This window comes from Tiliqua scincoides, chromosome 2, assembly GCF_035046505.1.
Source record: "Tiliqua scincoides isolate rTilSci1 chromosome 2, rTilSci1.hap2, whole genome shotgun sequence".
Classification (NCBI taxonomy): domain Eukaryota; kingdom Metazoa; phylum Chordata; class Lepidosauria; order Squamata; family Scincidae; genus Tiliqua; species Tiliqua scincoides.
This window is the reverse complement of record NC_089822.1, coordinates 250,484,358-250,509,440: the sequence shown is the minus strand read 5'-3', so window position 1 is coordinate 250,509,440 and position 25,083 is coordinate 250,484,358. Positions and strand designations below refer to the sequence as shown.

General features: G+C 46.9%; 1 protein-coding gene and 1 non-coding gene across 2 annotated transcripts in view; one reads left to right on the top strand and one right to left on the bottom strand.

Annotated features, from left to right (window-relative positions):
- The first annotated feature begins 1,138 nt into the window (after positions 1-1,138).
- TRNAY-GUA (transfer RNA tyrosine (anticodon GUA)) lies at positions 1,139-1,226 on the top strand. Its single transcript is given in 2 exon segments — positions 1,139-1,175; positions 1,191-1,226. It is a non-coding gene; the product is annotated as a tRNA-Tyr (tRNA).
- Positions 1,227-6,704: 5,478 nt separating this feature from the next.
- The window catches only part of LOC136639033 (zinc finger protein 208-like), a 35,590-nt gene continuing 17,211 nt past the window's right edge, over positions 6,705-25,083 (bottom strand). Inside the window, exons 9-12 of the mRNA XM_066613061.1 lie at positions 23,938-24,786; positions 12,617-13,430; positions 9,015-9,130; positions 6,705-7,900 (exon numbers count right to left, since the gene is read on the bottom strand). Of these exons, the coding sequence (XP_066469158.1) occupies positions 6,744-7,900; positions 9,015-9,130; positions 12,617-13,430; positions 23,938-24,786 (2,936 nt within the window). The 3' untranslated portion in view covers positions 6,705-6,743. The remainder of the gene's footprint in view (positions 7,901-9,014; positions 9,131-12,616; positions 13,431-23,937; positions 24,787-25,083) is intronic.

The window sequence follows — 25,083 nt, the reverse complement described above, 5'->3', positions numbered from 1 at the left end:
GTGAGATACAGGAAGCTGGACTAGATGGGTCTATGGCCTGATCCAGTGGGGCTGTTCTTATGTTCTTATACACACATACCTGGCAGTAGGCCCCATTAAACAGAATTGAACTAGCTTCTGAGTACACATGCATAGGATTACACCAGGGGTGTCCAAACATTTTGGCAGGAGGGCCATGTCATCTCTCTGACACTGTGTCGGGGGCTGTGAAAAAAAGAATTAATTTACTATTTAAAATTTGAATATACATAAATGAATATATTAGAGATGGAATTTATATGAATGAATGAAGGTCTTGCAGTAGCTCAAGGTTATAAAAGGCCTTGCACAAAGCAAGGCCAGCCTTTCCTTCACTGCCACTGCTGCATCACAGACATGAAACAGCAAGTAGTGAAGGGAACCCTTGTCCCACAGCTCAGGTGAGAAGTCAAACAGTTGTCCTCTTGCTGACAGCAGTTGCGTTGGGCCAGCATGGGCTCCAACTAGTCTCTGGAGGGCCAGAGGCTCATTCGAGATGGGGGCTCCCAGAGGGCCTGATTGAGAGCCCCCGAGGGCCGCAAGTGGCCCCCAGGCCGGGGTTTGGGCACCCCTGGATTACACTATTAGGCTCCAACCCTATGCACTGTTCCACATAGGGGATGCACTGTACCTGGGAGTAAGTTCCATTAAGTATAGTGGGCCTTGGTTTTGAATAAACATGCATAGGATGCACTCTAAGACCATCTTCACATGTGATACTTACATTGCTGTTTACATTTCCTGTGTTTGCCATTCACACTTAAAACCTCCCTAATCAGATGAGCAAAACTGGACTAATGACCAGGTGTGAATCAGTTTTGGTCAAGGTTATCGTTCTCTGGTGATGGCAGGCTGTCATTGGACTGCAATTTACTCTAAGATCTTTGCACCCTCTTGTCTCTCAGCCAGCAAAGCTGAAACTAGCTAGCAGGAATTTTCAAAGTGCTTTCTTAAGAGGATGTAAATAGGTGTAATTTAGTTGATGAGGTCATCATGAGGTTGGCCAGCTGAGAGGTGGGAAGATCTTCAAGGGAAAAATTGTAATTAAGAAGCCAGTTCCACACCCAGTAGGTGCTACACCCCACTTTAAAAATACCCAACACAGCATGTTATGCCTGTCCCTTCGATAGCTCAGCTGGTAGAGCGGAGGACTGTAGCGTGGCAGCAAAGTCATCCTTAGGTCGCTGGTTCGATTCCGGCTCGAAGGACATGTTTTTCTTGCCGGATGTCTCTCCGGATCACATAGGAAGACAGTTGTAGATGAGATGCTGAAATTGATGAAGAGTCTTGTCAAAATTATCCTCAAGTTGCTCCTTTGATTCTGATTCATAGGTCACAGATACTTTGGTTGTCAGGTGTATCCAGAAATCTGGTGGCCACATTTGATACCCCTCCTCGGGCACCCAAAGGTCTTTGGATGCCCCTGCCAGCAGACCTTGTATGGGTAAACGTTCAAAGAGGTTTTAGTAAAGGCTTTCATGCAAAGAATATTTTCCATGACAACATACCCCAAGAGTGCTAATGGCCCAATCCTATCCCTCAGCTGCACCAGTGGAGCTCGCTCTCTCCCTGTGCACAATGTTGCAAAAGAGCCATAAAGCACTATGACAGTTCTAGGCACAGAACTGGCCCGCAGTTAGGCTGGAGAATTTTCGCTGGCATGGTGCATGCAGAGATGCTCACTGGAGCATGTAAATCCAGCACAGGGTTGGAGGGTGTGTGTGTGTAATGGGAAGAGCACCTGCAACAAACATGGGAGCGGACAGATCAGGCACAGGAGGGGGTGGGTTCGGCAGCCTCAGCACATTGTATCCTATCCCCCTTTCCAGGCCTGAGCTGCCAACACAGATTAACTCGGAATTGAGCCAGTGATATTGCTGTTGCAGGTCAGAGTTGACCCATAGCAGCTGCTGGCGCTTACTCTGGGCAAGGGGACAAATGTCACCTTATCCTGAGAAGACCTCCATCAGCTGAAATTCCCCCATAAGCCACACGCGTGCTGCTGGATCGTCTTGTGGGAGTTTAGTTAGGATTGGGCTGCCCACAACCCTGGGATAAGAGCAGAGGCCTTTTAATAGATGAGCCACAAAGGGTTTTTTAAGCAGGTTTCTTTAGTGTCTGTTGTGACCAGGGTTTAAATTCATAAACCATCAGGAATCAAGGACGAGCAGCAGGGCAGCCAAAACTGCAAATGACATGAGAGTAGTAGAGATGGTAAAAACCAAAACAGAGGGCAAAGGATTCCAAAAGGATCTCTCCAACGCAAACCAGGCAACAAAATGGCTGATGAAAGTCATGCAAGTTTATTGTAAAGTGATACACACTGGGCAAAAGAAATTCCTAACTTTGCATATACAGTGATGAGGTCTAAACAGGAACGAGATGTTGAGGTCATTGTGGAAAACTTAAGAACCTGTTATACACTTTTAGACTATTGCAGCATTTCTCAAACTGTGAGTCAGAACCCACCAGGTGGGTTGCAAGCCAATTTCAGGTGTGTCACAAAGCACCTAGAAGGTCAACTGCCACTGAAAATATAGAGCTGAAAATACAGAAAGTACAGAGCTGCTGGGCGGGTTGGCTTCCTGGTGGGATAGACGCCTGGTGAATAGGTGGGAAGATTGGAAGCCGGAAAGGGATGAAGGCTGTGTAGCTGGAGAAAGATCCAAGTCTGCATTCTGCTTTGACTTCCAAGCTGGAATGTCTGAATTTCGACCTATGCAAAATAACAGCACAAGTGCACTGTCTAATGGGACCTTTGCCGGACTGCGACGTAGATTTGAAGCCTAAAGTGATGATATCACATCTAGTCATGACATCACTTCCAGGTTAATGACATCACTTCCGGTTGGTCCCAACAGATTGTCATTCTAAAAAGTGGGTCCCAGTTCTAAAAAGTTTGAGAACCACCGAGTTAGCATTTACACTCCCACAGTGCACTAGCTGGAATGGAATCATGCAATAGGAAAAAAAAAATTCAAGTTTAAGAATGTCCTCAGACTTCTTGCCATGTTTAGCACGTTCAGCATGTTCTGCTTGTTCCATAATCATACTGAAAGAAAAAACAGTGAGTCTTGTGGCACCTTAAAGATAAACACATTCATTATTCTTGGCAACTACAGTCTGGTTCTGCCACTGCAGCTAAACCTCTGTTGTGCTTATTGAGAGTAATGAACTGCTCTTTGACAGGAGGACATGGTTAACAACCAAAAGTCTGCCCAAAAAAGGCTAAGGGCACAATCCAAATGTGCCCTTGGGCCGATGCAAGACCCTTGCGCTGGCCCAGGAGAGTTGCAAATGTGTTATAAGGCACGTTTGCGCCTCCTTGAGAGGAAGCCGGGCCAGCACTCTGATAAACACCGGCCTGCGGAGGCTGATGCAAGCTTCCACGCCGGCTTCCTCTCTTGGACTTGTGTCGGCCTGGTTGGGCTGACACAAGAGTAAAAGGTGGGGGGGGGAGGCAGGAGGGAAGTGTTCCTGGGTGGCTGGAGGGCAGCCCCAGGGGTGGGCATGCAGGGAGTGGGAGGCAGGGTTGGCAGTTATGCTGGATCCCAACTCCCGTTCCTGGGAAGAACAGAGTGGCTTCAAGCTGCTCCACTCTCCTCGGACTTGCACCACCCCAAGAGGTGGCGCAAGTCCGAGGAGATCCATAGGGGCCAGCGGCCCTTACCCAGGGGTAAGGGGAAAAGTTTCCCCTTGCCTCTGGCTAAGCTGCTTCTGGCTCCTATCCTGTGCTGGATACAGCACAAGCCCCTTGGCTTGCCTGTTCCAGCACAGGACAGCATTGTGCCCTAACTGAAAGAAACACGAGTGATGCACCTAAACGCCCAATCCTATCTAACTTTCTAGTGCCCATGCAGTTGCAGTTCAGCTATAAGGTAGGGGAACAAATGTTCTTTTACCTTAAGGAAAACTCAGTGACTGCCTCCACCCTGCAGGATGCATCACATGTCCCATTGGCACAGTTACATCAGCACTGGAAAGCTGGATAGGATTGGGCCCTAAGCGTACACAAAATTTAAAGAATGCATAGGATGCAGTGAGATCCTGGGCACAGGCACCCATCATTGTACACTTGTAGGGTTTCCTATTTTGCAAGTGCTTTCTGCTTATTATGTATATCATGGCGCATATGAATAAGAACATAAGAACATAAGAACAGCCCCACTGGATCAGGCCATAGGCCCATCTAGTCCAGCTTCCTGTATCTCACAGCAGCCCACCAAATGCCCCAGGAAGCACACCAGATAACAAGAGACCTCATCCTGGTGCCCTCCCTTGCACCTGGCATTCTGACATAACCCATTTCTAAAATCAGGAGGTTGCGCATACTCATCATGGCTTGTACCCCGTAATGGATTTTTCCTCCAGAAACTTGTCCAATCCCCTTTTAAAGGCGTCTAGGCTAGACGCCATCACCACATCCTGTGGCAAGGAGTTCCACAGACTGACCACACGCTGAGTAAATAACTGCTGAGTAAATAACTGCTGCCTCAGTTCTCTGAACGAGGAAGCACCCCTTGCGACACTCTGGCAGATCGCTTTTCATGTTTCCTGCTTGCTCTTTATTCAGATGGTGGCATGAGAAGAACAGGTTGTTCCATTTCTCCCATGGAGATCCCTTGAACCATTATAATTGCATTTCTATTCCACAGCAGTACACGCTTTCCAGCTGCAGGGATGCCCTGAAGGCCCCATGCATGGTGGTGGGGCAAAGAGACACTAACCCCTCCAGTGCCAGCCAACACCCCCCCTTTGTTTCCTCAGACTAGTGCCAGCTGAAGAGCTGCTGCATACCCAAGTAAACCCAAGAAGTTTATGGAAGGGTAAGGAAAAACATTTCCCCTTTCTACTTCCAATCCTCTCGAAAGCCCCTACACCCCCTCTGTGGTGTTTTAGTGCTTATGCAGAGGAGCACTGAGGCTTTGGTGATATGGCAAGGCAAACCTTCCCCCCCAACGGCACGCCGAAGGGGGTGCTAAGTTCCCGAGGCCGCAGTGTGAAAATAGCTGATACGGCACTTGGAAAAAGGCACCCATTGTTCTTAGCCCCTGTATGTGATTCCAATGTGGCACTATCTAGGAACGGAATGTAACTTGAATTAATGTTCCAAAAGTACAATAAAAGAGCAGTCAGAGGCTTGTAAAAACAGTCTCTCGCTCTGCACTCTCAACCCTCAATCTGCTTGCTGTCTCTTGATTGCCTGTCTGACTTTCCATTGCTTCTGCTCTCGCAGCTACATCTAGCAACCTGTTTGGTTGCTCCCCAAAAGTCACTGCTACACCCTCCATAGCATGTAGCCCAGCCTGTTTTGGCACGGTTGCAGGCTATGACTGGGCATACCACAGAATGGATCCGTTAGAAGGGTCTCGCTTCCTCAGGATTTGCCTGATATGTGATCACCGTCTCTTCCCAAGAGACATTTCTCCCATTTTCAGGGCATTTGAAAACTCTCCCATGCCGGATCTCCTGAGATACATCACATACACATTTAAATTGAAGCATTCCCCACATTCAGAACATTCACATTCACAGAACAATCTTCTATCAGATTTCCTGTTCATGCTACTCTGAAAGGGAAGGCTTTTTCCATGAATAGAGAACATTCATGCAGTTTCTCCCTTGTATGAAGGTTCTCATGTTTGTGCTGAGTTGGGGAAATGGGGCAGACATTCATACTGCAACAAGTGCTTCTTAATTTCCCTTTAGTACTACCCTATTTCCCATCCTTGGGACATATACAAGTGCATGATGCTCGTGGAGATATGGATTGTCCACACTGCTTGCCATTATTCTGGCCCCAATCCTCCCTGCTGAGAAATTCTCCATATTGATCAAATTCTTTTGTCACTGCAGAAGGCAGAGGGAAGAACTTTGTCCATGTTCTGTTCTCCTCTGTCCTTCCATGTGGGGAAAATTGTAGAGTAACAAAAAGGCTGGTGAGCATTTGCTACATTGCGAGCAAACTTGCAGTTTGTTTTTAGAACACATTTTGAGACAGCCTTGGCTTACTACCTTGTACTTATATAAACAGGATGGGAGACTGTACTTGGAAGACATATGTGCCTTAGTCAGGCTTATCAAGAAATGTGCCTTAGTCAGACTAGAGCTGGCTAATGTTTATCTTTTAACTAAATACAACTCAGCTTATTCTGTTCTGTTTAGGACTTAATTAAAAAAAACACTTGCTAGAGGCGGGGCAGAAGACTTCTTCAGCTCCAGCCTTCCTCCTGCTTTGTTCCCTTAGAAACCTGTAGTCTCATCATTCCGCTTCTGCACCTGCACGATATCCAGCAGCTGGACCTTCTGAGTCCTGTTGCTCCCAGAGTTAAATGCAACACTTCCACCTACTTCTTGTTGGGATTCGCACCCACTGATTCTGCTGACATGTAAATGTGTATAAATTCTACAAGTTTATCTTCTTCTTGAAGAAGATAATCTGCACATCCTGGTTATCCAAATCATTTCGTCTACAGCTGATATTCAAAGGGTGAGGCATGGAGCTCCGTTTATGGAACAGCCAATTAATACACACTCAATAGTGAGCCCATCAATATTCAAGCTTGTTCCCCATCACTTAGGATACTGCAGCATCAGCCAAGAAAGTTCCAAACAAGGCAAAATTATATAATAATATTATATAATAATATTTTATTATATAATTATATTCAAAAATACAGAGATTATTGAAGTTCGGAAAACATTGGACCTGGTGATGATCACTGTTAAGCTTTCACCACACTTAGGACACCTGTAAGGTTTCTCTTGGTTTGACTCTTCTGATGCCTTGATAAACGTGACCTGCGTGGATTCTTTCTTGCGTGGATCATTTCATGTTTTAACAAATGTGATCTCTGAGAGAAACTTTTTCCACACTCAGGACACTGGTGTGGTTTCTCTCCTGTGTGCATCCTCTGATGGGTTAACAAACTTGATCTCTGAGAGAAGCTCTTTCCACACTCAAGACATCGGTGTGGTTTCTCTCCTGTGTGGATCACCTGATGGATTAACAATTGCGAAACCCACGAGAAGATTTTTCCACAATCAGGACATTTGTGAAGTTTATCTCCTGTGTGAATCCTCTGATGGGTTAACAAACGTGTTCTCTGAGAGAAGCTTTTTCCACACTCAAGACATTGGTGTGGTTTCTCTCCTGTGTGGATCATCTGATGAGTTAACAAATGTGATCTCTTTGAGAAGTTTTTTCCACACTCACGACATTTGTGAGGTTTCTCTCCTGTGTGCATCTTCTGATGGGTTAACAAACTTGATTTCTGAGAGAAACTTTTCCCACACTCAAGACATCGGTGTGGCTTCTCTCCTGTGTGGATCACCTGATGGATCAACAATTGTGATCTCCAAGAGAAGTTTTTTCCACATTCAGGACATTTGTGAGGTTTCTCTCCTGTGTGAATCATCTCATGTCTTAATAAATGTGATCTCTGAGAGAAGCTTTTTTCACAGCTGTCGCATTTGTAAGTGTTTTCTCCAGTATGAGTTCTGTGGTGTTTTGTTGACGAGTTAGAATGGAGCCTTACCTCAAACTCTAGGTCATCATGGTTTTTTACTTCCATCTGTCTACAGTCGTGCTCATGAAGCTTTTGATGGTACCTTCTTCCAGACTTGGAAAATAATGCTGTTCCCCCCTCTGTATCCATTGTGATAGGACTGCTGCAGGCAGCTCCTCTGAGCTCACCAGATTCCTTGCATCCCGGAAGTGGCTCTATTCCCTGTCTGCTCTTGCATTTGTATCTTTCATCCTTCATCTCAGTTCTCACCGGCACATTCTCTTGGGTATTCCCTTGTCCACTCCTGGGTGTTTCCACTGACTCATTTCCTCCAACCTGAGCATTCTTCCCCTTGAATGGGTTTCTCTCAACATCTGAAGAAACAGAGAAAGGAATTTTGTCAATGTTCTGATGACCTCTTATCAAGCTTCCTGCAACCTCCTCCTTCTCATCTTTCCCCTTGTGCCACAAAACCCCCACACTTTATCCCTATCCCGGAATCTGAACACTCTCTGCTAAAATATGGAAACCTAATTTCTCTGCCAAGGAATTACAGATTCTGGTTCTGGACTATGGGAGTCCTGGTCAGTGGCATATCTAGTAGGGGTCGGAGGGCGGTCTGACCTGGGTGTCAAATGACCTAGCTATGCCACTGGTCCTGGTCCTTATGCAACTCAGGAAATGTATCACAGATTTTACTTCTGGTACTCAGTAGGAAGAAAACCAAATAAAGACAATGAAGATTTGTCCCTTGACCACTGGAATTCTTGTTCATCCATGTCCGACCCCACAATAGGTCTACGGAAATGTCAACAGGCTGTTTCCAAGGTGATCTTGTATTTCTCTATGGACACATTTAACTGTTTTTATTTGTGTTATTTCATCCCTCCTCCCCCAACTAATTTGCATCGTCTTTAGTCAACTGACAATAACCGACAAGGATCTGGTGTGTTTTTTTAATGCTTATTTTCTGGTAGTGCACCAAACACACAACCTGAGGCACTTCATAAATGGATTTTTCTAAGGACACATTAAAAGGTATCTTTTAATTGTTGATAATCCACTATGAACAAAAAGTTTCAAATGAAACGATTGGGCCGACTGATATCACATGTACACTAATGCTGCATGTGACTGAACGATTCCATTTCTCCATAAAAGAAAACCATCTTACTTGGGAACTAGTCTTCTCACCAGTGCTTGTACCTACGAATCTCCTTGGCTGCAGCCCATCCATTCACATTTCCACTCACTTTTCTATCACTTGCTGGATATATTAGTCTTTACAAGTGTTCTATTCAGGGAATGTGTCAAAAATGAATTTCTTGCTTTGTATCTTATTATTAACAGAATTTATTATAAGTTAGTAAATTATAAGCATACAAATATGCTATTCAGAAGAGATTTTACACACAAGTCTCAAAATATGTAAACCAGATGGGGAATACCGTTCTGGATTCGTTGGAGCCAAGCCCAGCAGTTCCTTACCCAGGGAATCTGCATTTTCACCATCCTCCTGCAGAACTTTCCAGAACCTGGTGCGTTGGCTTGATTGCACTGTTATCTGTTCAACCACGTGCAAAGGCAGACCCATTTTCCTTGGGCTCATCACCTGCAAGAAATATGTCTAACTTCAAAGTCTACTGCACCCATGTTAATGCAGAGGTATGAGAACATGCCCTTTTAACTTCATAATCCAGAAGAATTAAGGCAAATTCTGCTTTCATACATGGGTGTCAGCTGTACTAAGTTATCTGCATCCTGGACAGCTGTGTCCTGGTCAAATAACTGGGCAACAGAAAATGTATTACTGTTCAACAAACGGCATGTTATATACCCTAAACCTCTTATCCTAGCCCTACATTTGCATTTCAAAAACAAAAAAAGGACATCAGATGTACATGTATTAGGGTGCAATCCTAACCCCTTATGTCACTGATTTCCAGCACTGGCATAGTGGTGCCAATGGAACATGTGCTGCATCCTGTAATTAAGAACATAAGAACAGCCCCACTGGATCAGGCCATAGGCCCATCTAGTCCAGCTTCATGGCTTGTACCCCATAATGGATTTTTCCTCCAGAAACTTGTCCAATCCCCTTTTAAAGGCGTCTAGGCTAGATGCCATCACCACATCCTGTGGCAAGGAGTTCCACAGACCGACCACACGCTGAGTAAAGAAATATTTTCTTTTGTCTGTCCTAACCCGCCCAACACTCAATTTTAGTGGATGTCCCCTGGTTCTGGTATTATGTGAGAGTGTAAAGAGCATCTCTCTATCCACTCTGTCTCAATCATGTCCCCTCTCAGGAGTCTCTTTTCTAGGCTGAAGAGGCCCAAACGCCGTAGCCTTTCCTCATAAGGAAGGTGCCCCAGCCCCGTAATCATCTTAGTCGCTCTCTTTTGCACCTTTTCCATTTCCACTATGTCTTTTTTGAGATGTGGCGACCAGAACTGGACACAATACTCCAGGTGTGGCCTTACCATAAATTTGTACAACGGCATTATAATACTAGCCGTTTTGTTCTCAATACCCTTCCTAATGATCCCAAGCATAGAATTGGCCTTCTTCACTGCCGCCGCACATTGGGTCGACACTTTCATCGACCTGTCCACCACCACCCCAAGATCTCTCTCCTGATCTGTCACAGACAGCTCAGAACCCATCAGCCCATATCTAAAGTTGGGTGCCTAAAGTTGGGTATCTAAAGCCTATATCTAAAGTTGGGTATCTAAAATTGGGTGTCACTCACTAAGGCCTCCTCAAAGTAAGGGAACGTTTGTTCCCTTACCTCAGAGTTGCATTGCCCTTGTGTCAGTGCTGGAAAGTCCTGACACAAAGTCCTGGAAAGCACTGACATAAGGGGTTAGGATTGCACTCTTAGGAAACAAATGTCCTGGATGCGAGAGGAAGGGATATAAATGTCCAAAGCCTGGATGCATTTGACCGGGACAGTTGCCCAGGATGCAATGGTCCTGTCACTAGTATCAACATGCCACAATCAATTAATCAAGGGATGAAAGACAGGTTAGCTAGCCATGTTTATATGTTTAACTGTCTGTTTGCTGGAAGTCATGTGGTCATACATGTTCTAGCCCAGGTTGCTGGGCCAGGGTAGAGGTTCTTTTTGATCACAGGAAGAAGCAAGTCCAAGTCCAGGGCTGCCAGAACTAAAACATAAGAGCATTCACTTACAGGAGCACTTCTAGGCACTGAGAGACCTTACAAGATTTCAGGTCACTCTACAGATGACATGGCCTGCCAGAGTCCAATGAGGTCTGAGAGCTTACCAGGAGACTCTATGGATGATAGAGTGGATGATAGAGTCTGCTTGTGTCTGTCAAGGACTGACAGTGTCTGAATCAATGTGAAGTACCATTAGGAGTGCCCAGTGCTAACTGGTCAAAACATATTGGTTGTCAGCCAATGACAGATGCTCCCAGGCTGTGTTGGGGTTCTTGAGCCATACGCAGCTGACAATAACTAGTCTGGTGTAGGAGAGAGAGATGTCTTCACCATTAGGGATAAGAAGTTGCACTGCAGGTGCAGCATAATTGGTAGCCTGGACAGGGTGAAGGGTGGGGAGGATGGGCCTGGTTTTAGCATCCAATAGCAGCAGCACTGAAGCTCTTGAGTTGTGTTCAAGTTACCACTACAAGGGCACTGAGACTGGTCTCGGTCGTCACATACCCGAAAGACTAAAGATGGACCTTTGCAAACACCTCAGGTGGCCTGAGGTGAACCAGCCCCAGTTCTCTCTAGCACAAGGACATGAGCTGCCACCTGGTTTGTGTGTGTGCCCTGGCCCTGCCAAAACCAACCTGGTCCATGTCGACACCAAGAGCCTTGGTGAGCTCAGCTTCACTCACATCCTGACCTTCTGGGGGAAGCAGTGAAGTTGGAGGTGCAATTCCAGTGCCTGTCAGGGACAAAAAAGAGGTTTTATGGAGAAGCAAGACTGATATACCTGTCAATTCTTCCAGATGGTCAGAGATAAAGCAGAGCAGATTTCCGTCCCTTGATCAGCTGCATGCAAGCAGGAGTCAGGTCTGGGATCTCTGCCATCCCAGGGGCAAGGAAAGTCACACCGACTGCCCCCCAACTATCACTGTAAAAGATTACTAGACCTGGTGATCAGAGGGTGAGCAGAAGGGCTATACCTGGGCAGAAACCTCCCAAATTCCCTCATCCACATGGCTGCCAATGTTCCAGGACTGCCTGGGTACCTTCCTTTATATTTTGTTACCCCAATAGTGGATCACATGCTGATTCCTTACCTGGCACAGTGACTTCCCCATCAATGTTCTGCTTGGGGTCTCTGAGCATCTCTGCATATTCTTTGGAGATCTCCCCCTGCACCATGTCCAACTGCTCCTCTTTTACATCCAGGAGACCCACAGCCCAGTCCTGCAATGGCTCCTGAAGGAGTGAAAAGAATCGTTTACTCAGAAGACAGGGAGGAGGGAAAAGGGACACATCTTGCTCCCTTACATTCTTTTCCCTTGATGCAGAAATCCAGAATTTCATAATTTTAGAGAAATAACACTCTATGCAGCTTTCTAGACCTCCTGCGGTTGAGCAAACTACGTAGCTCTAACACCCCAGTCCTGAGCTTCCCAGAGTGCACTGGAGCAGTGGCACCAAAGTGACTACCACTGTATCCAGTAGGTGCCAGAAAGCAGATGGAAATTTCCTTGACGGAAGGGGATTTTTTTCCTCTTTCCTGGAGAAAGCCCCAAGCCCCACAATGGGCCATCTCAAATCTGCACCAGCTATTTTTCCAGCGCAGACTTGAGGGACTCAGTGTCAGGCATTCTGGCCCGACATCAATCTCAGGCCACAGCAGAGCAGAGCTCTGTCGATCCCACACCCTCTTGTTCCAGCTCCTCCACCAACCCTGCAATATCCCACCCTCGTTCCACTTTCCCCCTACTCCCAAGAGGCTGCATCGCCACACAGTGGCTGCACGGTGGACTGTTGGTAGGATTTGGGGCTTTGCTACCTGCAATGACTTTTATGATCTGAATCAGGCTGGCTGGTGGTTCCACTTTCTGTGCCTGGCCAGCAACCTAGGAGTGAAATACCAGGACCTCACCTGCCACGTCCCCGTCTCAGTCTCAGCCTCTCTCCGGCTCATCAGGAAATCCTCCAGCAGGGCCACGGCCTGCGCACAGCTGTCCGGCCCCCCTGCCCGGATCCAACTCTGGACTTCCACTGGCAGGCTGGCCAGGAACTGCTCCAGGACCAGCAGCTCCAGGATCTCCTCCTTCGTGTGCCTCTCCGGCTTCAGCCACTGGCAGCAAAGCGCCTGGATCTGGACGTACATCTTTCGTGGGTCTTCCAGCTCCTGGTAGCAGAACTGCCTGAAGTGCTGGCGCTGCGCCTCCCTTCTCAGGGCTCCGTCTCTCAAGATGGCAGCCTTCACTTTCCCATAGTCCTCCTTGTCTCCGGCTTCCAGGAGGCTAAAGGCCTGCTGAGCTTCTCCGCTCAGGGCAGGCATGAGCCGAGCCACCCACTCTCCTCTGGGCCACTGACAGGCTTCAGCCACTTGCTCAAAGGAGGCCAGAAAGGCCTTGGCATCGTCCCAGGGTGTGGGGTCAGACAATGGGGGGCTCCCCCATGCAGAGTGGGGAGCCTGCAGGGTCTGGAGGAACTGCTGCCATTGGGCTTCCCAGTGCTGTTGCACCCCCCTGCCTGACACCTCTTGGCCCCCTTGCGGCTTTTTCGGTCCTGTTTGCTCCATCAGACATTCAGGGTGATCTCCACTTGTGGCTCTTCCTGCCCCTCTTGATCCCTCTTCATCTTCTGGACCTTCACAGGCTCGCTCATTCATGGATTCCATCATGGCTCCACTCCTGCAACACTGGAAACAGAGACTTGGGATGACCTTCCAGAGCACGCTGACTTAGGGCGCAATCCTAACCAACTTTCCAGCACTGACCTAGCCACTGTGCAGCCACTGTGCAACAAACATGCCCTTACCTTGAGGAGGCCTCCTTGACTGCTTCCCCATAGCAGGATGCAGTGCATGCCACTTTGGCACAGCTAGGTCAGTGCTGGAAAGTTGCTTAGGATTGTGCCCTTAGACAGACACCAGCCTGCTGGCACCAGCCTGAACCACCAACTTGTGCTGCCTATCTGAGAGCAGGGAGTGGTTCTTTGCGATACCCAGAAGAGAAACAGAAAAGGAGAGTTTAATCTTTAGCCTGTTGGGATAGAGGAAATGGGAATTAGGAACAGTGTGCCATTGATTACATACTGAAACTAAGCCTAAGTACATGTAACTAGAATGCATATTCTTCCTGTTTGCCTCTCTTCTCTCAGTTGCCTCCTCTGGGGAGAATTTTAGACTGTAAGCTCTTTGGGGCAGGTACCTACCTGTCACATTCTATTCTGTAAAGCACTGTACACACTGAAACAACCATAACTACATCAACCAGTACTACATGGGACTGGAGAGACAAGGGTTCAAATTCCATTCAGCCAAGAAGCTTGCTGGCCAATTACCTTATCTCTCGGCCTAACCTACCTCACAGGATTATTGTGGGGGCAAAAATGATGCGTAGGGAGGAGTATATGCTACCCTGAGTTCCCTGGAGGAACATGGGAAATCAATAAAAGAAAGACAAGCTGAATATGAGCGGAGGCTCTGTTCTCAATGTCAACAAACCGCCCTGTTCGGAGTACTACTTTTCCTCCCTGCGAAGAAGGCCAGCCCTCCGCACATATTCATGGAATGCACTTGTGCTGCCAGCTCTTTGTACACTATCAAAGGCTTCCCACTGATGTCACATTACAGCACATCACAGTTTATTCCACAACACATCCACTTGATAAAAGTACATTTGGGGAAACCTGGATCTGATCTAACATATGCAAAGCCTCACATTTCACAATACCTCACCCATAATAATGACCCCTGTGTCTGTACTGGGCCTGGACCACAAATGCAGCAGATTCCCTGCACAAATGGAGGGAGCCACAGGAAGTAGTGATGGCATCTTGCCTAGATGCCTTTTAGAGGGGATTGGACAAATTTCTGGACGAAAAGTTCATTACAGGTTACAAGTCATTTGCAAGCTCTTGGTTTTAGATGCAGACTGCCTCTAATTGCTAGATTCAGGAGAGGGCACCAGGACACAGGTTGTGTCTGTTGTCTTATGTGCTCCCTGAAGCATTTGGTGGGCCGCTGTGAGATACAGGAAGCTGGACTAGATGGGCCTTTGGCCTGATCCAGTGGGGCTCTTCTTATGAGAGTTTGGCACAAAAGGTAGAAGGCTTGAAAAGCTCCTTTCTTCTCCCTGCTATACTAGTATCTATTTGTAAGGACTGTTTTTGATAGGTTGATCAGTATTCAGCTCTGGAATCCTTTACCTGTAGGCAAAAGTGGTGCAGTTCATTCTCCCACATCATTCTCCTGCAGATATGGACCACACCGTATTTAATTTGGAATAACTACCGACCCGATTCCATATTTGTGTTTGATAAAGTGGATTAGAATCTCCCTGGCATCCAAAAGCATTCAGACATCTGAGTAGGGTAATTAAAAGGCATTAAGGCACAACCCTTCAAAGCAGGAACCAGCCCAAGCAGAAGGAGATAAAGATGGTCTCAGGAAGCAGAACGGTAGGGGGTGCCCCTCTCTCTGCCCATTTGCCTCCACTTCAGCTGCTGCTCCTCCCACTCCCTCGACTGGAAAAGGAAGAGGGGATGGAGCAGAACAGGAAGCGTCCAGGAGAGCGGTGGGCTAGAGCATGGGGGACATTCTCCTCTTCTCAGCACCTCTTCTGTTTCATTCTCCCTCTTCCAGCCCAGGGAGTGGGAGAAACAGAGGCTGGCGCCTCACCAGGTAATGGAAGATTTGGAAGCATTTGGAAGTTTATCTCAGACATTCTTGGGCTAGCCCTGTTCAAATCTTCCTTGGAGATTCTGCTTTGGGTGTGTGGCATCGCTAGAGGGATGTGGGCCACAACAGGTGATGCACACAGGGGGTGACACCACTACTGGCCAAAATGTTTCAAATCTTGCTATTTTCGAATAGTACCATCATGTTATTTATGAATCAATGTGTAATTTCATACAGCATGCAATGAAACGAATTGTGTTGAAAAACCAGCAGGAGTGGGGTAATGCTATATCACCATGTCCCAGCCCGGGGAACTGCCCACAGCTGCATGGGAGGTTCATCGTAGTGGTGATGTGCTGACCTCCCGCACTGAGTGACATAAACCCACTTGACACCCCTGGTTCCCACTACTAGGTGTACAAACCAGATAGGGCTTTTTTCAAGAAGGGCAGTAAAACTGTGAAACTGTCTTCTAAGGCTCCACCTTGTGTCATCTTGATGGGCCATTTGGTGCTAGGAGGAGCTTCTCATCCATAGAGCTCTGAGGGCTCATTGTCTATTAGATCATCGTGGCTGGTGTTTTAATTCTCCTAGGTCTTGTTTCTGCGTTTGTTGGTTTATATGGATTTAGATTTTATTATATATGATAGTCCTCAATATTTTTGTTAGCTGCCTTGTGGATGCCTACTCAGAAGTAAGTGTCACTTTGTTCAATGAGGTGGACTTCCTGGAAAGAATTATCAGGTTGCAGCCATAATCATAAGGCATGCAGGAAAATGAGCTGGCTGATATTTGCAACCAGGGCCTCTGAGGGGAATTTTATCAGAGGGTACAAAGTTTCTTTTGGGCCCCTTCCCAAAGGGGGAGAGGACAATGGGGCAGGCAGAACGGGGGCAAAATAGGGCTGACAGCCACAATAGTCTTTGGAGCCCAGGTCTACTGGGTTTCTTGATGCAGAGTCCAGGACTACCCGATCACGCAGCATCATCAGCTAGATACAGTAATACAGAAAACCAAACACACTCCTAAGTCTCTCTAAAATCACTGAAGTATAAAAAATCAGTTGCAGAAAATCAGCATCATCATATTTAGGCTCACACTAAAATGGACCAAATGAATTTCTGCAGCAGCTGTAGCCCAGAGCTGTGTCCCTGAGCGTCCATACACTCCCTCATGGTTATGGGATCCACAAGCCAAAGAGCTACTGCAGCAGGCCAGTTTCCTCCCAGCTCTGACATGTGCTGAGCATCATGGATGCACTTCTGGGCCCTGTTGCATGGCTTGCAGCAGTAGTTGCCACTGCATGCCCATGTTTGTGCCCCAGCATCATGGCAGGCAGAGAGTTTTGGTGAGATAGAAAAATGTCAAATCCCAGGAACTTTCTGGACCCCCTCCTTTGACTCCTGGGCCCAGATACAAATCACCCCCTTGACCCCCCTCTCCTAGGCCCTGTTTGCAGCAGTGTAATGGACCCAAGATTGCAGGAAGCTGCTGCTATTTTTTCCCAATGCTTCCGAGACAAACTCCCTGCACCTAGAAAACCAGTAGCACAGGGTATGGGAGGGGCCGGAAGCTTCTCCCCGGCGGGCAAGGGATTCTCTTGGGGGGGGGGAACTCTGGCCGCACTTGGGGAAGGCTGATGCAGACCAGAGTCCTGCTTGCACCGGGGAGGCTGCGCTGCGCTGGGCAGGCGAGGGAAGCCCCTGTGCCCTCCGCCTGGGGGTGCAGGGATCCTCCGGCTGCGTCTTTCTCCGCCTCCCCGCCAGGACCCTCCCGATCCCCGGCATCCCCCTCCCCAGAAAGGCTGCTTGCAAAGGGCCGGCGGTGCCCACCTGGCCGGGCGGAGGGAGGGAGGGAGGGAGAGGCGGGGGGTCTCCCAGGCTGCAGGCACCGGTGTGGGCGGCGAGCGCTTCTCCCGGCCCCTGCAGGAGCCAAGCCACGCCCGAGCGGAGAAAGCGCCGAGCGGCAGCAGGAGGAGGAGGGAGCCGGAGCTCTTCCCCTGCAGCCCTCGGAGCCCTCTGGTGGCTGCAGGGACGGAGCTTCCTCCCGCCTGCCTGCCTGCGGATGGAGATCCTGAGCCTGCTCAACACCGATTGGGCCAGTGCAGAGACGCCTGCAGCATCCTAGCCGGTGGCCTCACGACCAACCAGCACAGCGAGCCTGAGACCAGCAGCACCCCCCCCCCCAGGCAGCCCCGGGTGGTGGAGAAGGACACATCCCAGAGCCTGCAAAACGCCAAGAATGTATACAATACAAAGGCTGCAGTGATGCCCTGATCTGAGGCCCCCAACCTGGAAGCACCTTGTGGTGACTTGTCACTCAATGACATTCACAGAGGTTTCACGCCTGTAGCGTCTCCTCTTTTGCCACTGCTTTTGCCACTGCCTTTGAGCCCTGCTTTTCCTTGGACTGGAAGGACTGGGAAGGACTGGGTGTGCATGATGTATATCACGGAGCATCCAAATAACTGGTGCCTCTGTTCTCTGAAAGAGGAAGCATCCCTTACACCAGCCATTTTCAACCACCATGCCATGCCACTGGAATTTGGGGGAAGATCATTGATTAGTAGGGCCAATGGGATTGTGAGCCCCCCACTGGCTGCATGGTGTGCCCTGTCAATTGTCGAAAACCTCATGTGCCTCGTCAATGTGCCATGAGATGAAAAACGTTGAAAATTGCTGGCTTATACACTTCCGCAGATCTGTTTTCATGTTTCCTGCTCCTTCTTTATTCAGATGGTGGCATGACAAGAACAGGTTGTTCCCTGGTGGAGATTCCTTGGACCATTATGGAATTGCATTTATTATTGCTTCAGAAACACAAATGCTAGCAAACAGACACTTGCGGCCCAATCCGATTGTTGCGTTCCACAGCAAAATGTGCTTTCTGGCTATCGTAACTGATGCCGGGATAACAGGCAAGCCCCAAGCATGGCAGTGGGGCCAAGAAGGCACACCGAGGTGAGTCAGCAGAGTTAGTGGAATGGGGCTGTGGGAGGTTGGAAGGGGGTGAAGGTGGGAGGCATGTCGGAGGTGGGAAGGGATGTTACACAGTGCGGGCAACTTACATGGGATGCTGTCCCTTCCAGTGCCAGAAAACATGCTCCCTTTGTCTCCTCGGACTTGTGCCAGCTGAAGAGCTGGTACAGATCTAAGGAGACCCACTGTCGGTCAAAGGGCTTACAGAGGGGTAAGGGCGATATTTTTCCCCTCCCAATCATTTGGTTCTGCCCTCCCACCATAGCATGCAGCACAGCCTGTTTTGAGCTGGTTGTGTGCTATAAGAACATAAGAACAGCCCCACTGGATCAGGCCACAGGCCCGTCTAGTCCAGCTTCCTGTATCTCACAGCGGCCCACCAAATGCCCCAAGGAGCACACCAGATAACAAGAGACCTCATCCTGGTGCCCTCCCTTGCATCTGGCATTCTGACATAACCCATTTCTAAAATCAGGAGGTTGCGCATACTCATCATGGCTTGTACCCCGTAATGGATTTTTCCTCCAGAAACTTGTCCAATCCCTTTTTAAAGGTGTCCAGGCCAAATGCCGTCATCACATCCTATGGCAAGGAGTTCCACAGACCAACCACGTGCTGAGTAAAGAAATATTTTCTCTTGTCCATTCTAACTCTCCCAACACTCAATTTTAGTGGATGTCCCCTGGTTCTGGTGTTATGTGAGAGTGTAAAGAGCATCTCCCTATCCACTCTGTCCATCCCCTGCATAATTTTGTATGTCTCAATCATGTCCCCCCTCAGGCGTCTCTTTTCTAGGCTGAAGAGGCCCAAATGCCGTAGCCTTTCCTCATAAGGAAGGTGCCCCAGCCCCATAATCATCTTAGTCGCTCTCTTTTGCACCTTTTCCATTTCCACTATGTCTTTTTTGAGATGCGGCGACCAGAACTGGACACAATACTCCAGGTGTGGCCTTACCATAGATTTGTACAACGGCATTATAATATTAGCCATTTTGTTCTCAATACCTTTCCTAATGATCCCAAGCATAGAATTGGCCTTCTTCACTGCCGCCGCACATTGGGTCGATACTTTCATTGACCTGTCCACCACCACCCCAAGATCTCTCTCCTGATCTGTCACAGACAGCTCAGAACCCATCAGCCTATATCTAAAGTTTTGATTTTTTCCACAATGTGCATGACTTTACACTTACTGACATTGAAGCACATCTGCCATTTTGTTGCCCATTCTGCCAGTCTGGAAAGATCCTTCTGGAGCTCCTCACAATCACTTCTGGACTTCACCACTCGGAAAAGTTTGGGCATACTATGTTTGGGCATACCATAGTAGAGGGGTCTCACTTCCTGATGTATATTTCTAGACTAGCAAAAATGTATGATTATATGCCAGATAGATGCTGGAAGTGTAAAAAAAAAGGGGGGGGGGCTCTTTCTACCATATGTGGTGGACTTGTGGTAAGGCAAAAAAATATTGGACTCAGATTCACATGCCGTTATTTTTAAAAGTGAATACAGGCTGTGCCTCATTATCTACTGGGGTTCTGTTCCGGAATCCCCAGTGGATTAAAAAAATCAGCATATATCAAATCAGTGTAAAAACAGCTTTAAAGACCCATTTCCAGGTTTCTTGCTTCTCCATTGCTCCTGATGGAATAATTTCATTCCATTAGATTCCATTATTCACCCCATTAGTGGCTGAATGCAGTATACCATCTATACAGATGCATTCTGGGGCGACAATGGAAAAGCAAGAAATCTGGAAGCGAATCTTTAAAGCTATCCTTAACCTCGAGAAGCTTGTAGCTGGTGCCATTTAATAATATAAAGGTAGGAAATTGCATTTTGGTGTTTTTTTTTTTCTTGTTTCCTTTTTTCCTGGTATCAGTGGATGTGAAACCCAGTATCAGTGGTGAGTAAAATCAGTGGATACTAAACCAGTGGATATCGAGGGACCACCTGTATACAAATGAAACCAGAAGCCTTTTGTTAGGTTTGATAAATGATTATGTTGAAAAAAAAATTGAAATGTTATTTTTATATATGATAACTGCAGCGAGAATATTCGAAGGCGCACAACATTGGAAAATGACAGACATGCCTTCGGTTGAAGATTGGTAATAAAGGTCTTGGACTTGGCAGAAATGGATAAAAGTCAGTAAATATATTCATGAATAATTGGAAACCACTGATTGACTTTCTACATATGAGAGAAACAACAACAACAACAACAACAACAACAACAACAGTATTTATATACCGCTTTTCAACAAAAAGTTCACAAAGCGGTTTACAGAGAAATCAAATAACTAAATGGCTCCCTGTCCCAAAAGGGCTCACAATCTAAAAAGATGCAAAGGAATACCAGCAGACAGCCACTAGAATAGACAGTGCTGGGGTGAGGTGGGCCAGTTACTCTCCCCCTGCTAAATAAAAGAGGAGCACCCACTTGAAAAAGTGCCTCTTACCCAGTTAGCAGGGGTTGACATAATTGAAAAAAAATTGAAAATAATGATTGAAAAAAATTGAACGGGGTTGAAAAAAATTGACATAATGATTTCTGGATTTGAGTACTAAAAACAAATGAAATAAATAATCAAGAAGAGACTAAAGAATCAACGGATAAGTGAATAAGAAACAAAATCCTTAAGAAGAGTTGACCAAGACCTATGTAGGTGTCCGCCGCTTAACAATGATTCACTTAATGATGGACCGCATATATGACAGTGGTCAAAGCAGAATAAAGATGCTATTAATGAGGCAAGCACGTCTCTTATAGCCTGCAGCAGTGTCTGTTTACAAATAGAGAGGCTATTAACGCAAAGAAGAGGCCATCTATCTCCAGTAGCCTGTGCAGCCAGCTAGTGTCTGGCATGGAGTGTCTGTTTACACGACAAAGGCAATAGATTGGACTGAATATTTACTTAATGACCTAATTGCATAACAACGGGGATCAGAGAACGTATCCCCGTTGTTAAGTGGCGCACACCTGTATTATATAAAAGCATGACCTGGTATCTGTGGGGGTTCTGGACAGATAGTGGCATCCACAGATAGTGAGGACATCTCCCCCATGGCCCTGTCACACACCCATTACCCCATTTTAAACACTTACTGGGGCGAAAATCTAGCTGATTTTTGCCCAGTTGAGTGTTTAAGTTTAAAACAATGTAATGGGTGCACGGTGGGAGAGTGCACCCATTAAACTATTTTAAAAATATACTGGGGTTCCCTCTTGTTTATGCAGGTTGCATTTCACAGCTGGAAAAGGAGCAGCAGTTAAATCTTCCTGTTGACCTCAGCAGTGTTCTCTTTAACCACTCTGGCTGCTATGTCCTCCTTAAGCAGCTGAAATTGTTAAAGAGAACACCAGTGAGGACAATAGGAAGACCTCACTGTGTTCATTCTGGCTGCAAAGGTAAGATTAGTTACCTTTGATAAGGTAGTAAGGAGTAAGTTTTTAAAAATAGTTTAATAAGTGCACGGCAGGGAGGAGGGGAGTGGGGGATTGCACCCACCCGCTGCATGCCCCCCCAGTACGCCCATTAAATCATTTTAAAACGTTACCGGAGCAAAAATTTGCCACGGTAACGTTTTAAAATGATGGGCAGCCAAATCCTGGGCTGCCTGGAGAGCCCAGGCTCGGGAGCACCAAGAAGGGCTACCGCTGGATCCTGCGCCTCCTGGGCTACAGCTACTTTCTTCCCCTTCTCCCAAGTAAGGTAAGCAGCCCTGCAATGGGGCTACTCACTTTACATGAGGTAAAGGCACTCGTGTAGGGTGCGTAGCCCTACACAAGTGCCTTGGATCCTGCGGAGCAGAGCTCCGTGGACCTGCCTCCCATCCCTTAGTTATTTGATTTTTAGTTATTTGATTTTTCTCTGTAAATCGCTTTGTGAACGTTCAGTTGAAAAGCGGTATATAAATACTGTTAATTAATCCCTCCCTGAGGCATGCCTCCAGCCCGCCCCCCTCCCCGAGGCACACCTCCAGCCCACCCCCCTCCCCGTGTCACACCTGCACATCACGCCTCCTCCCCGCCCTCTCTCTGCCCCTGCTGGACTCCCTCCCCCCGAAACACCTCCTGCCCGTCCCCATCCGGCGCTAAGCTAGCACGGGCGGGAGCCCAGTGGTGAGGCTCGCAAACGTGCCTTATGGCACGTTTGTGACAGTGCTCAGCGGCACGGAGCCATGTCGCTGAGCACAGGATTGGGCTCTAAATCGGTGCACTGCGTGGGGGTTCCCCACATCCACAGATACTTGAAACTGCGATATAGGATCCAAGGACATGGGGGATGCCTTGTACTTTGATATTTTGTTCAGTTGGTATGGAATCTGTAAATAATTAGGATATGCTACTCTACACTTGCATTACATTGCATTACTTTTCCAGGTATTTTATGTATGTAGAAATTGATGTTTGTCTAGTTGTTTGTATTGTTTGCTGATTTTGTTGATCCTTTTTTATTGATTTATAAAAAAATAGACTGAGGAAAAAAGAGGGGTCTCACTTCCACAGGCTTTGCTCGATGTGCAAGAACCTTGTCTCCCCAAGAAATATGTCTCCCATTTTCAGGACACTTGAAGAGTTTTTTTCCATGTAGGATCTTCAGACACTCTATATATACTGTCTGTCCAAAGCATTTCCCACATTGGCAATATTAATCTCATTCCTCTCTGGGTGAATTATCAGATTTCCTGTTCATGCTGCTTGGGAGGTGAGACTTTTCCCATGAACAGAGAACATTCATGCAGTTTCTCCATTGCATGAAGGTTCTGATGCTTGTGCCAAGCTTGGGAAATTATGTAGACATTCATATTAGAGCTTCTTAATGTATCTTTAACACCACCCTGTTCCCCACTTTTAGGACATAAACCTGATGCTTTTTGAGATAGAGTTCTTCCATATTCCTGCGGAGAATTCTCCATATTGAAGAAGGCAGAGGGAAGAACTTTGACTATGTTCTGTTCACCTCAGTTTTTCCACCACCTGCTTGCCCCCCAATCCAGCTGATTCCAGCTGACATGTAAACTTGCATAAATTCTAAAGGATAAGACATTCTGCTCGTCTTGGTTATCCAAATCATTTATTCTAAAGCTTCTATTCAAAGGGTGGGGCAAGGAGTTCCTTCTGGCCCTGAGATCTTTGCCTAACCCAAGTCATGTTATTGAACAGTGACCACAATTTATCAGGCAGTTATTACACAGTTGCAGTTCTGAGGCCAGGTTTCTTCCCCATATCTCTGCTTCAGGATATTGAAGCATAAGCCAACCAAACAAACCAAGTTGCCCCAAACAAGGTGAAATGCATGCAGGAATCATTGCAGTTTGAGAAAACAGTGGACCTTCAGTCTATAAACCGTTAAAGCTCTGTATGGACTGTGGCGCTGAACAGTGTTTGTTTCTCATTGAAGCTTTCCCCACAAATAGGACACCTGTAAAATTATTATCAGTGTGAATAATCTGATGGCTTGATAAATGTGACCACCGAAAGAAGCCTCTTCCTCACTCTGGATGCTGGTCTGGTTTTGTCCTTGTGTGGATCGTCTCATGTGATAATAAATGAGATCTCTGAGGGAATTTTTCCCCACATTCAAGACATTGGTGTAGTTTCTTTCCTGTGTGGATTATTTCATGTCTTAATAAATAAGATCTCTGAGAGAAGTTTTTCCCACACTCAGGGCATTTGTGAGGTTTCTCTCCTGTGTGGATCATCTCATGTCTTAATAAAGTTGATTTCCGAGAGAAGTTTTTCCCACACTCAGGACATTTGTGAGGTTTCTCCCCTGTGTGGATCATCTTATGGGTTAACACATGTGATCTCTGAGAGAAGTTTTTCCCACACTCAGGACATTTGTGAGGTTTCTCTCCTGTGTGGATCCTCTTATGGATTAACAAATATGAACTCCGAGAGAACCTTTTCCCACAATCGCGGCATTTGTGAGGTTTTTCTTCAGTGTGAATGTTATGATGTCTTAATGAAGTTGATCTCCGAGACAACACTTTGCCACCATCGGCACCTTTGTAAATATTTTCTCCAGGAGGAATTATCTGATGTTTGGCTAATGAATTAGAAAGGAACCTGACCTCAAACTCTTGGCAATTGTAATTTTTCACTTCCATCTGGCTGCTGTGATATTTGTCAAACTTTGGATGGTACCTTCTTCCATACTTGGAAAACAATGCCTTTCCCCCTTCTGTATCTAGTGGGCTGGGATTGCTGCAGGCAGCTCCAAGACCTGTGAGCTCACCAGATTCCTTGCATTCCATAAGTGATTCTATTCCCTGTCTGCTGTTGGGCTTGCACCTTTCATCCGTCATCTCAGCTCTCATCAGCATATTTTCCTGTGTTTCCCCTTGTCCACTCCTGGGTGTTTCCACTGGCTCATTTCCTCCAACCTGAGCATTCTTCACCTTGAGCTGGTTTCTCTTCCCATCATCTGAAGAAACAGAGAGAGGAATTTTGTCTATGATCTGGGGACCTCTTATTGAGCTTCCTGTAGCTTCTTCTTACCTGTCGTTCCTCTTCCACCCATCTCCCTTTCTGGCTCCCAGCAAACCTAGTTCCTGCCCAGGAATTTGAACTGAAATATGAAAATCAAAGTCCTCTGCCAAAGAAACACAGGTTCTGGTTCTGGAGTTGGGGAATCCTGGTGGTTACACAACTTGGGAAATGTGGCTCTTTTGCACCATGGAGTTTACTTCTGGAACTCAGCAGGAAGAAAACTGATCCAAGA